The 13,138-nt window shown below is 44.0% G+C and overlaps 1 protein-coding gene across 1 annotated transcript in view; it reads right to left on the reverse strand.

Annotated features, from left to right (window-relative positions):
- Positions 1-7,051: 7,051 nt before the first annotated feature.
- Positions 7,052-13,138, reverse strand: part of LOC139368344 (phosphatidylinositol 3,4,5-trisphosphate-dependent Rac exchanger 1 protein-like) — a 141,272-nt gene continuing 135,185 nt past the window's right edge. Inside the window, exons 35-40 of the mRNA XM_071107108.1 lie at positions 11,667-11,781; positions 10,293-10,359; positions 9,973-10,148; positions 9,637-9,739; positions 9,061-9,128; positions 7,052-8,274 (exon numbers count right to left, since the gene is read on the reverse strand). Of these exons, the coding sequence (XP_070963209.1) occupies positions 8,232-8,274; positions 9,061-9,128; positions 9,637-9,739; positions 9,973-10,148; positions 10,293-10,359; positions 11,667-11,781 (572 nt within the window). The 3' untranslated portion in view covers positions 7,052-8,231. The remainder of the gene's footprint in view (positions 8,275-9,060; positions 9,129-9,636; positions 9,740-9,972; positions 10,149-10,292; positions 10,360-11,666; positions 11,782-13,138) is intronic.

The following is a 13,138-nucleotide window of genomic DNA, read 5'->3' on the forward strand; positions in this document are numbered from 1 at the left end:
TAATTGCTAATGTCCCATCCGCAACCACCAGACAATATTTTAAAAAGTGAAAATCTGAGGCCCGCACCTGACCCTAACCCGCTAATATAGAAAATGCGCTAAATTTACTGTATTTTGCCATTTATAAATGTGTTATTCAATGCATTTGATAAAATAATATTTGGGGGGATACCTAAAGGGGTCCTAAAATTCTAAATCAAATAGCTAAATGATCCATGATATCACCAACTTAAAACAATTCCATATGTTAGCGTAGTATCCCCTCCCACCAATGGCTTAGACTTTTAGAGGTTAATGACATTACCCATGGTGCTTTACTAACAGTATGTCCCCCTTATCCTTCTAATGAGGCTAATTACTTTGGGATCCTGGAGACCAGGGGCTATGAGTGTGTATGTTTCCCATGTCAAGCTGCCCTCCAAATTCGCTACAACACCGCTATTTTGCAGCCCATTATAAACACAGACTAAACCTATAGCGGCTCACTAGACCGAGTACCCATAACCTGTAGGCTAACAGTAGGTAACAGTAAACAGAGTTATCATCACTAGAACAGTACCCCATTCCTAAAATGGAGGACATGTTCACATCCTTAGCTGGAGGAGAATAATTCATCAAACTAGACATGAGTGATGCTTACCAGCAGATTGTGCTAGATGAAGATTCAAAGAAATATGTCACAGTGAACACACAAGGGACTATTCACCTAAGCCACGTTACCCTTTGGCATCAGCTCCAGTCCCACTATCTTCCAGCACACTATGGAGGAGATTCTACAGTATATTTCGATGATATTCTCCTGACAGGAAGAAATGATCAGGACCACATCCGAACACTGGACAGAGTGTTACAGCGACTGGAGGAGGCTGGGCTACGCTTGAAACGGAGAAAGTGCAGCGTCATGGAGAAGGAAGTGACATTCCTAGGACACAGGGTGGACGCTACTGGACAGCATCCAGTGCCAGAGAAAGTAAGAGCGGTGCAGGACGCACCAATGCCCACCAGTCACAGAACTGAAATTGTATCTGGGCCTATTGAACCATTACAATAGGTTTCCGACCGAATCTGTCGACACGATTGGCTCATATGCACAAGCTGCTGAGGAAGGACGAGCCATGGTGTTGGGGATCAGAACAACAAAAGGCTTTCAAGCTGTCAAAATAAATGTTGCAGTCGAGCAGAGTGTTAGTGCATTATGATGAAGGAAAATAACTGAAACTTTCCTGTGATGCCTCGCCCTACTGTATCACGCACTCTCCCTCCTACAGAGAATACCTATTCACAACTTGATGAGGAGGGATTAGCTATCATATTCTGGTGCAGAAGTTTCATCTACATGGGAAAGAAAATGTCATGGTAAGTTTCTATATGGCATTGCTTTGGGGATATCTGGTGTGTGTGTGTGTGTGTGTATCTGTTTGACTTCGTCTCCAAGGACCACATTAATTTAACACTTCATTGTATAGTGTAGGCAAAGCTAATCTCCCCCACACTCAATTTTTATTTTTCAAATGAATAAAGGCACATTTGAAAATATATATAAAAATCTAAATGTTAGTGTAAAAAAAAAAGTAAATAGAAGAATTGAAAATGTATCTATTATTCAATTTCAACACATTTATCAGATCATTAGACCGGTAAGCATTACAATGACCAAGGAGTTCTTTAAAAAACATGGCATGCCATTGCTACATTTAATACTGCATGATGTGTAGGCTGGAATGCTTTCAATTCTTGAATACCTGATATTATTGAGGAATACAAATGCTCCTTCCCAATACGATAAATAACTAATGCCTTCATATTGCAGTAATAGCACTTAAAAAACATTTTTTTTTAAGAGAAATGGCATGGCGGCTGACTCATCCTCAATCTGTCAATCTCCAAAGGGGAGCTCCCATGTCAATGGAAAATGGCTTATATACCACCAATCTACAAGTCAGGGGATAAATCGGATGTGGCCAACTACCATCCAGTGTCAATTCTATGCGCTATCTCCAAAGTGTTGGAAAGGCTGGTGCGCACACAGGTTGCTAACTATTTCTCACTCAACAGCCTATTGACAGCCTATCAAAGAGGTTTTTAGGAAGATACACAGCACATCTACAGCAGCGCAAAGGGTTGTGGAGGACATGACATTGGCTTATAACAGTCAGGCAGTCATTGTAGCAATCTTCTTGGATTTGAAGAAAGCTTTTGACACTGGCCACCAACACAAGTTCCTGAGGAAGCTGGAGAAACTAGGCTTTGACAGCACTGCAATCAAGTGGTTCACATCATACTTACAGGGGAGGAGTCAGTACACCAAACTGCAAGCCACGCAATCAGCCCAGGTACTTGTGGTGAATGGAGTACCACAAGGGAGTGAGCTTGGACCCCTGCTGTTCTGCATTTACATAAATTACCCCCCCCCCCCCCCCATCAGTGCTGGAGAATTGCCATATACATATACAGTGCATTCGGAAAGTATTCAGACCCCTTGACTTTTTTCCACATTTTGATACATTACAGCCTTATTCTACAATGGATTAAATAGTTGTTCCCCCCATCATCAATCTACACACAATACCCCATAATGACAAAGCAAAACAGGTTTTTAGGAATTTTTGCAAATGTATTAAACAAACTTCAGACCCTTTACCCAGTTTATTGTCCTGAGTCTTCTTGGGTATGACACTACAAGCTTGGCACACCTATATTTGGGGAGTTACTCGCATTCTTCCATGCAGATCCTCTCAAGCTCTGTCAGGTTGGATGGGGAGTGTTGCAGCACAGCTATTTTCAGGTCCCTCCAGAGATGTTTGATTCAGACTCTGGCTGGGCCACTCAAGGACATTCAAGGACATTCTGAAGCCACTCATGTCTTGTACTGGCTGTGTGCTTAGTGTCGTTGTCCTGTTGGAAGGTGAAACTTCGACCCAGTCCGAGGTCCTGAGCACTCTGGAGCAGGTTTTCATCAAGGATCTCTGTACTTTGCTTTTTCATCTTTCCCTCGATCCTGACCAGTCTCTGAAGAACATCCCCACAGCATGATGCTGCCACCACCATGCTTCACTGTAGGGATAGTGCCAGGTTTCCTCCAGACGTAAAGCTTGGCATTAAGGACAAAGAGTTCAATCTTCGTTTTATCAGACCAGAGAATCTTGTTTCTCATGATTGGCGAGTCCTTCAGGTGCCTTTTGGCAATCTCCAAGCAGGCTGTCATGTGCCTTTTACCTCATGAGGAGTGGCTTCCGGTTGGCCACCCTGCCATAAAGGCCTGATTGGTGGAGTCCTGCAGAGATGGTTGTCCTACGGGAAGGTTCTCCCATCTCCATAGAGGAACTCTGGAGCTCTGTCAGAGAGATACTTGGTCACCTTCCTGACCAAGGTCCTTCTCCCCCTTTTGCTCAGTTTGGCTGGGGGCGGCCAGCTCTAGGAAGAGTCGTGGTGGTTCCAACTTTTTCCTTTTAAGAATGATGGAGCACACTGTTCTTGGGGAACTTCACTGCTGCAGACAATTTTTATTACCCTTCCCAAATAAATCTAATTGGTCACAAACATTTTTAGCAGATAATGTGAGTGTAGCGAAATGCTTGTGATTCTAGTCTGACAGTGCAGTAATATCTAACAAATTCACAATGGCTACCTTATATACACAATGTAAGGGGATGGAATAAGAATATGTACATATAAATATATAGATGCACGATGCCCGTGCGGCATAGGCTAAATGCAATAGAAGGTATAAAATACAGTATATACATATGAGATGAGTAACATAGGATATGTAAACATTATTAAAGTGCCATTATTTAAAGTGACTAGTGATACCATTATTAAATCCATTTGTTAAAGTGGCCAGTGATTTGAGTCTGTATGTTGGCAGCAGCCTCTCTATGTTAGTGATGGCTGTTTCTGATGGCCTTGAGATTGAAAAACAGCTTCTATCTCTCGGTCCCAGCTTTGATGCACCTGTACTGACCTCACCTTCTGGATGATAGCGGGGTGAACAGGCAGTGGCTCGGGTGGTTGTTGTCCTTGATGATCTTTTTGGCCTTCCTGTGAGATCGGGTGCTGTAGGTGTCCTGGAGAGCAGGTAGTTTTCCCCCGGTGATGTGTTGTGCAGACCACACCAACCTCTGAAGAGCCTTGCGGTTGAGGGAGGTGCAGTTGCTGTACCAGCCTGTGATACAGCCCAACAAGATGCTCTCGATTGTGAATCTGTAGAAGTTTGTGAGGGTTTTAGGTGACAAGCCACATTTCTTCAGCCTCCTGAGGTTGAAGAGGCGCTGTTGCACCTTTTTCACCACACTGTCTGTGTGGGTGGACCATTTCAGGTTTGTCCGTGATGTGTATGCTGAGGAACTTTAAAAAAAAAACTTTCCACTTTCTCCACTACTGTCCCGTCGATGCGGATAGGTGGATGTTCCCTCTGCTGTTTCCTGAAGTCAACGATCATCTCCTTTTGTTTTGTTGACGTTGAGTGAGGTTATTTTCCTGACACCACACTCCGAGGGCCCTCACCTCCTCCCTGTAGGCTCTCATCATTGATGGTAATCAAGCCTACCACTGTAGTGTCGTCTGTAAACTTGATGATTGAGTTGAAGGCGTGCATGGCCACGCAGTCATGGGTAAACAGGGAGTACAGGAGAGGGCTGAGAACGCACCCTTGTGGGACCCCAGTGTTGCGGATCAGCGGGGTGGAGATGTTGTTTCCTACCTTCACTACCTGGGGGCGGCCCGTCAGAAAGTCCAGAACCCAGTCGCAAAGGGCTGGGTTGAGACCCAGGGTCTCAAACTTAATGATAAGTTTGGAGGGTACTATTGTGTTGAATGCTGAGCTGGTGTTGAATGCTGAGCTGCAGTCAATGAACAGCATTCTTACATAGACATTCCTCTTGTCCAGATGGGATAGGGCCGTGTGCAGTGTGATGACGATTGCATTGTCTGTGGACCTATTGGGGCAGTAAGTAAATTGGAGTGGGTCTAGGGTATCATGTAGGGTGGAGGTGTTATGATCCTTGACTAGTCTCTCAAAGCACTTCGTGATGACAGAAGTGAGTGCTATGGGGCGATTAGTCATTTAGTTCAGTTACCTTCGCTTTCTTGGGAACAGGAACAATGGTGGCCATCTTGAAGCATGTGGGGACAGCAGACTGGGATAGGGATTGATTGAATATGTCCGTAAACACACCAGCCAGCTGGTCTGCGCATGCTCTGAGGACGTGGCTAGGGATGCCGTCTGTGCAGGGATGCCGTCTGGGCTGGCAGCCTTGCGAGGGTTAACACGTTTAAATGTTTTACTTCCGTCGGCCACGTTGAGAGCCCATGGTCTTTGGGAGCTACATACGTCTCGTGTCTGAGACGTTTAATTGCGACTCCACCTTGTCCCGGCATTTCGCTTGTTTGATTGCCTTGCCGAGGGAATAACTACACTGTTTATATTCAGCCATATTCCCAGACCTCTTTTCATGGTTAAATGTGGTGGTTTGCGCTTTCAGTTTTGTGCGAATGCTGCCATCCATCCACAGTTTCTGGTTAGGGTAGGTTTTAATAGTCACAGTGGGTACAACACCTCCAATGCACTTCTTTATAAACTCACTCACCGAGTCAGCCTATACGTTGATGTTATTGTCTGAGGCTACCCGGAACATATCCCATTCCACGTGATCAAAGCAATCTTGAAGCATGGAATCTGATTGGTCAGACCAGCGTTGGATAGACAGACCTAAGCACGGACGCGACCTGCTTTAGTTTCTGCCAATAAGAGGGGAGCAACAAGATGGAGTCATGGTCAGATTTGCCTAAGGGAGGGCGGGGTAGGGCCTTGTACGCATCGCGGAAGTTAGAGTAGCAGTGGTCCAATGTTTTGCTCGAGAAGCTGAAACAATCAATGTTCTGGTAGAATTTCAGTAACCTTCTCAAATTAGTTATTTTTAAATCCCCAGCTACAATAAATGCAGCCGTAGTATATATGGTTTCCAGTTTACATAGAGTCCAGTGAAGTTCTTTCAGGGCCGTCGAGGTATCTGCTTGGGGGGAGACTATAATCAAAGATAATTTTCTTGTAAGATAATGGGGTCGGCTTTTCATTGTAAGGAATTCTAGGTCAGAGTAATATGCTCGGAAACGGTGGATGGTGTGCTCACCTTTTAAGTCTGACCAGGAGCCCGCTCTGTCTGCCTCTCCTGCGGCGATGACGTTGTTTTGGGTCGGCCTCTGGGATTAGAACCAATGTCCAGGGTGGAGGTCCAAACAAAGGATCTACTTCCGGAAAGTCGTATTCCTAGTCGTAATGTTGGCAAGTTGATGTTGCTCTTATATCCAATAGTTCTTCCCAGCTGTATGTAATAACACTTAAGATTTTCTGGGCTAATAATGTAAGAAATAATACATAAACCAATTACTGCATAGTTTCCTAAGGACAAAGGAGGGGACCATCTGTTGGCACCATCTTGCTCTTTTCTCAGATCTGTGCCGACCCAACCCTGTCTCGGAGATCTATGGACAATTCCTTCGACCTCATGGCTTGGTTTTTGCTCTGACATGCACTGTCAACTGTGCAACCTTCTTATAGGCAGGTGTGTGGCTTTCCAAATCATGTCCAATTAATTGAACTTAACACAGGTGGACTCCAATCAAGTTATAGAAAACATCTCAAGGATGGTCAATGGAAACAGGATGCACCTGAGCTCAATTTTGGGGCGGCAGGGTAGCCTAGGGTAGCCTAGTGGTTAGAGTGTTGGACTAGTAACCGGAAGGTTGCAAGTTCAAACCCCCGAGCTGACAAGGTACAAATCTGTCGTTCTGCCCCTGAACAGGCAGTTAACCCACTGTTCCTAGGCCGTCAATGAAAATAAGAATATGTTCTTAACTGACTTGCCTAGTTAAATAAAGATAAAATAAAATAACATTTTGAGTCTCATAGCAAAGGGTCTGAATACTTATGTCAATAAGGTATGTTTTTTAATTTTTTTTATACATTTTCAAACATCTAAAAAAACGTTTGCTTTTTCATTATGGGGTATGTAGATTGATGAGGCAAAAAAATATTTAATCTATTTTAGAATAAGGTCAAGGGGTCTGAATACTTTCAGAATGTACTGTATATGCAGATTACACAGTCCTTTACTACTCAGCAAATACCACAAGGGAGAGTGAGGAGTCAGTGTCAAACGACATCAAGAGGGCAGCAGCTTGGTTTGCTGACAACAAGCTCTCCCTACACCCTCAGAAAACCAAGGCAATGCTGTTTGGCAACCCACAAAAGCTGAGATACACAGGCAAAAGTACCACAATAACAGATGGACAAAACACGTATGAACTTGTAAACTTGGACCCACACCTACACTGGACTGAACACGCCAGCCTGGTCACAGGGAAACTACTGTCTGGGCTAAAAAGAGCAAGGGACTTTGTTTCCAAGGACATCATTCTGACAATTTACCACACCATAACAACTCACCTGGACTACTGTGCCACAGTATCGCTTCCCACCCTACATCAGGACAATAAGACAGGTCTTAACCGGCTACAGCGTATCATCAACAGGGCTGCTGGTATCATGACTGGGCATTCACGGAGGGAACACGTAAAAACAGAGTTTCTTCTGTAAAAAGCTGCAATCGAACCACTGACGGTCATGATCCATTACAACACCCCAGTGACTGTTTTCAACGACACACATCACAGACTGCCTGAATACATGTCAGACCTGTTCAGGTGGGAGTCTCCACCCATCCTCCGGGGGCACACCAGAGCAGCAGTCAAAGCCTCTGACCAATGGGACCCACATCTACTGGCACAACCATTAGCGAAAAATATGGCCTTTCAAGGCAGTCTGCAGTTCTTTGGACCATTGCTCTGGAACAAGCTTGACTGATCCACACGAGAGCTAGCTAGCATGTCAGCCTTCAAAAGAGCAGTACACATAGCTGTAATGTGAGCATTGTTTTGTATGTATGCTACCGCGTATGATGTGTGTGCTTCTGTGCATGCTGTGATTTTTGATGTGCTTTTGTATGTCAGCCTTCAAAAGAGCAGTACACATAGCTGTAATGTGAGCATTGTTTTGTATGTATGCTACCGCGTGATTTTTGATGTGCTTTTGTATGGGTATGCTGTATATGTTTTTATTGATTCTATGGAACCCAGGACTCCCTGGAAAACACTGACAATTGTTACTGAGTGGACCATCTTGGCTAAATAAATGAGCAGAGCGGAATAAAAACACAGCGATGCTTAGTCTCTTATAGATCTCCGTCTTCGGGTGGCAGACACAACTTGAAGAGCCTGTGGGAAGTAAAAATGGTTGAACATTATTTGAAGATCTGATATTTGTGTAGCCTGGTTCCAGATGTGTTTGTGCCATCTTGCAGAATCCCACAGCATGAAAGGATTTGAACCCAGGCTAGTACTGTGTAACTAAAGCCTTGTTCACACTGCAGGCCTTAATGCTCAAATCAATTTTGTTTTTCAAATCCGTTTTGGAATACTGACTGTCCAAACAGCAAGTTACAAGTGACCAGCAGTCCTGACATGGCTACGCTAGTTGTCATAGTAATGACAGGTGTGTGTGTAATGGTGTAGGTTGATTGGTGCTCGTGCTTGCTATCACTCAGAAGTTATGTAGTAGGCGAAGGTGACAACAATGCCTGCCATGGACATTTCCCAGTTACTTTGAATGTTCAAAATCATAGTGGAAGAACACTTTCAAAGCCTCAAAGGACAAGATGATCCAACTTTCAAAACAAGTCCTTTTTGCCTACTTCGCTAGCTAGGTAACTGTTTAGCTTTCTAAAATGTTCACTAATTTGTTTGTGAACAATTAACAAACTGGTTAGCTACCATATGTACTTGTCAAACTGTCAACAGAGTAGCAAGCAAGCTAAGATATGCAAAATAACAGTCTAAAAACCACTTGAGGGCAAACAAATCAGATTTGACCATTCACACGTGCTTTTTGACTGTTCAGACTACAGAAAAATGAACAGATTCGAATCAGAAATTGGATTCGAGTCACTTCAACCTGGCAATGTGAACAAGGCTTAAGATTGAACTCATTCCTGTTGTCTATACCTTGGGGCTGCGAGCGGCATCTGGTCCATCACTTTGAGGTTTTTAGCAGAAATCTCTACCCTGGTGCCCTATCAGAGAGAAGAGGGTTACACAATGTTTACATATTTAGACTGACAAGTGCCCACAGGGTTGCAGCTACTGTACCCAAATCTGCTGCTCAGAAAGTGTACTCAAAGTTATATTTCTACCTAATGTCTTTAGGTTGAGAGCGACCCACACCTATCGGGGAAAGACTACATTCAAACTTAATTTACCCATCCCACTGCATCGTTGTCCTGATGTACTGTACAGTATGTAGTGAATGTCTTATAATTCAGCTCAAAGCCCACGTTCAAAGTACAGTAGATTATTGTTTGTCAGTAAAGTACTTTTTTAGTCATGCTAAGTTGCTTCCTTTCATATTCCGTTTCCATTTTTGAGCCACTGGTCGTTAAAGATTAGCAAGGGGATAGAGAGAGATGTGGGCTGTATTCATTAGGCACCTTCGCTAAATGTTTTGCTACTGTGTACCCTAATGAATATGACCCAGAACTTAAATCTGTTGCTAGGCATGTAAAAAGGGTGTAGTTAGGGCACCTGTTTGCGCATGATGTCCATGGTCTGCATGATGCAGCGGGGCATGAGGCCGTGGTTCCGCGCCAGGATCATAGCCTGATCAAGGGTCACGCTCAGGGTGCACCTGCTCAACACAAAGGTCAGAATTCAGCAGGTCAAAGGTGTTTTGACTGTGTTATGATTACCTAATGGCAAGGAGTTGAAAATACACTGTTTTAAAGGGGTAAAGCATACTGTACGTAGTGCATGTCTAAGTACTACACCTGACATAGCAACACATAGATGTGCATGAGTGTTTGCTCCAGCTGACGCTAACTGGCAGTACTATCACATCACTTTCAAGGTCATACGACAGACCTTTGCATGCCAGTAGCACACATGGTGATATGGCAGGCGCCCAGGCGGTTGCACAGCTCGGAGGACACACACAGAACGCTGACGCCAGAGGGGTGGCCTGCGGCATTGGGATGCACGTTGACATATGACTGCATCAGACGACACAGGTCGTCCAGAGTGTTGAGGGGTCTTAGGAGCTGGGTAGGAGGGGGGGGGGGGGCAGAAGACAGGGGATTTAGGGGTAAAGACTACTAAAATAAGTACTCTAACTTTCCTTTCCGGTCAAAAGTACTGCCCCTGATCTTGTTTGTAAACAAAAAGTAGTTTTGATTTCTGTTTACCTGGTCTATCTTCTTAGCTGTGGTGTTGGAGTCGGTGGGAAGATTTGACTTCTCCAGGTAAAAAGCCCTGTAAGAACACAGTAAAGGGTTATAATAATTAATAATAATAATAACAGTTGTCGTTATTATATTTGCCCTATTTCACACATGTACAAGTGTTTGTTAATACACATGTATGAATTAGAAATGTGTGTTTTGCATATCTCACTCTCCCTGAGAAACCCTCGGAGAGTGTGGTCACGGCCAGGGTCTACCATTTGCTCAAGTCATCATTCAATATGACTGCTATTGAACAATTAATTCATCCATTGATATTCTCAATTTTCTCTATTTCCTGTAAAAACTTCACATCAACAAACGTCATCCACCTTCTAAAGCTAATACAGTAGTCAAACTAATCAGCAAAAGAACACCCCTTTATGCAAGTGGGTAGTACAACACAGTGGGTAGTACAACACAGTGGGAAGTACAACACAGTGGGAAGTACAACACAGTGGGAAGTACAACACAGTGGGAAGTACAACACAGTGGGTACCACAACACAGTGGGTAGTACAACACAGTGGGTAGTACAACACAGTGGGTAGTACAACACAGTGGGTAGTACAACACAGTGGGTACTACAACACAGTGGGAAGTACAACACAGTGGGAAGTACAACACAGTGGGTAGTACAACACAGTGGGAAGTACAACACAGTGGGTACTACAACACAGTGGGTAGTACAACACAGTGGGTACTACAACACAGTGGGTACTACAACACAGTGGGAAGTACAACACAGTGGGTACCACAACACAGTGGGTACCACAACACAGTGGGTACCACAACACAGTGGGTACCACAACACAGTGTGTAGTACAACACAGTGGGTAGTACAACACAGTGGGTAGTACAACACAGTGGGAAGTACAACACAGTGGGTAGTACAACACAGTGGGTACCACAACAATGGGTACCACAACACAGTGGGTACCACAACACAGTGGGTACTACAACACAGTGGGTACTACAACAGTGGGTACTACAACACATTGGGTACTACAACACATTGGGTACTACAACACAGTGGGTACTACAACACAGTGGGTACCACAACACAGTGGGTACTACAACACAGTGGGAAGTACCACAACACAGTGGGAAGTACCACAACACAGTGGGAAGTACCACAACACAGTGGGAAGTACCACAACACAGTGGGAAGTACCACAACACAGTGGGTACTACAACACAGTGGGTAGTACAACACAGTGGGTAGTACAACACAGTGGGTAGTACAACACAGTGGGTAGTACAACACAGTGGGTAGTACAACACAGTGGGTAGTACAACACATACTGTATAACACAATAGAAAGTGTGTGGGTTGCTACCTGAGTTTTCGGTAGTAGGCTTTGACCCTTTCCAGTGCGACGGCGTTGGTGCGTTGCTGGAACTCTTCTATGGACACGTAGTCTTGCTCGGACACTCCCTCTGGCCTCTCCAGGGCTGACCCAGGAACAGATATAACACAGTAAAAATGCAGTACATGCAGGCAAGCACATAGTCTTTCAGGCAGGCAAACACAGATACATACACAGAAAAGCACACACACGCACCTAGACAGACAGACACATTGCTAATATTATTTTATAATGGATAAAATGTACAAGTTTATACTCTGACAGCTGAATAAGACCACTGAACACAAAACTGTAATCAATACGAGTGGCCTGTAGGTGGCGACGACACCCAATTTAGACCTAGTTCTCTAGGTCTCCGACTGCAGAATGGTATTACATTACAGGCTTGTGCTTTGCAGCCACTGAACAATGTGAGCCTCCCTGTAGGGTTATTGTCCCAATTGGCACATGTGGATAGAAAATGAATGGTTCCCTAGCACAGAGAATCCAGCATAATTCCAGCCATTTATATGGACTCAACAAAGGTCGAAAGGACACTGCAGTGAAATAATAGCGAAGAGGAAGTAGATAAGTAGGCACAGAATACATTTCCTGGTTTTACGTCATAGTACGTTATTCAAATGGTAGTTATGACACAGTAAATGGCAATTACATAAGAAATACCCCAACATTAGTATTTTGTTTGTGACTATAGGAACTTTCACGCTTGCATTGTAACTAGAACATTACATATAAGCATCTAACCCGCGACTTACAACACACACGATGCAGCGCTGTCGTTCAGGCAACAGATGATCCGCTGTCAGCCACTGACTTGTCATTTCCACTCACCATTGTCATCAAATGGACTCATGCTACCCACAAATTCTGACTGAGCTCAATTGTCATAAAACGCATATACAGCGATGAGTTTCTCTCTCTTAAATACAAACTTACAATGAGGAGCGTCCACAATGGTGTTTTGTGTGTGGAAGTGCTTAGTAATGAGACTCGCATAAAGAAGAAATTAATAAAACGACAGGTCCTGACCAAACAGCCACAGCATGATGGTAAACCCAGGGAGGTCTTTCAGAACAGGGCAGCATGCTTCAGAAAACAGGGCTTCAACAGTGGAAAAGTAAGTCAGCTAGCAAGGCACTGTTGTCATTTTATAACCGGTGATGATCAGCAGTAATAAGGGAGTACTAACTAACTCTCATAGTGGTAGATGTGAATTTCTCTTTCAAACAACAGATAATAGCTAACATTTGCCAAAGCAAGCTAGCTACTGATGGTGCAACCCTAAGTAATAGTACATCTTACTGTAGAAATGACCAGGCCTACTGTACATCTTACTGTAGAAATAACCAGGCCTACTGTACATCTTACTGTAGAAATAACCAGGCCTACTGTACATCTTACTGTAGAAATGACCAGGCCTACTGTACATCTTACTGTAGAAA

Source organism: Oncorhynchus clarkii, chromosome 16 (assembly GCF_045791955.1).
Source record: "Oncorhynchus clarkii lewisi isolate Uvic-CL-2024 chromosome 16, UVic_Ocla_1.0, whole genome shotgun sequence".
NCBI lineage: Eukaryota > Metazoa > Chordata > Actinopteri > Salmoniformes > Salmonidae > Oncorhynchus > Oncorhynchus clarkii.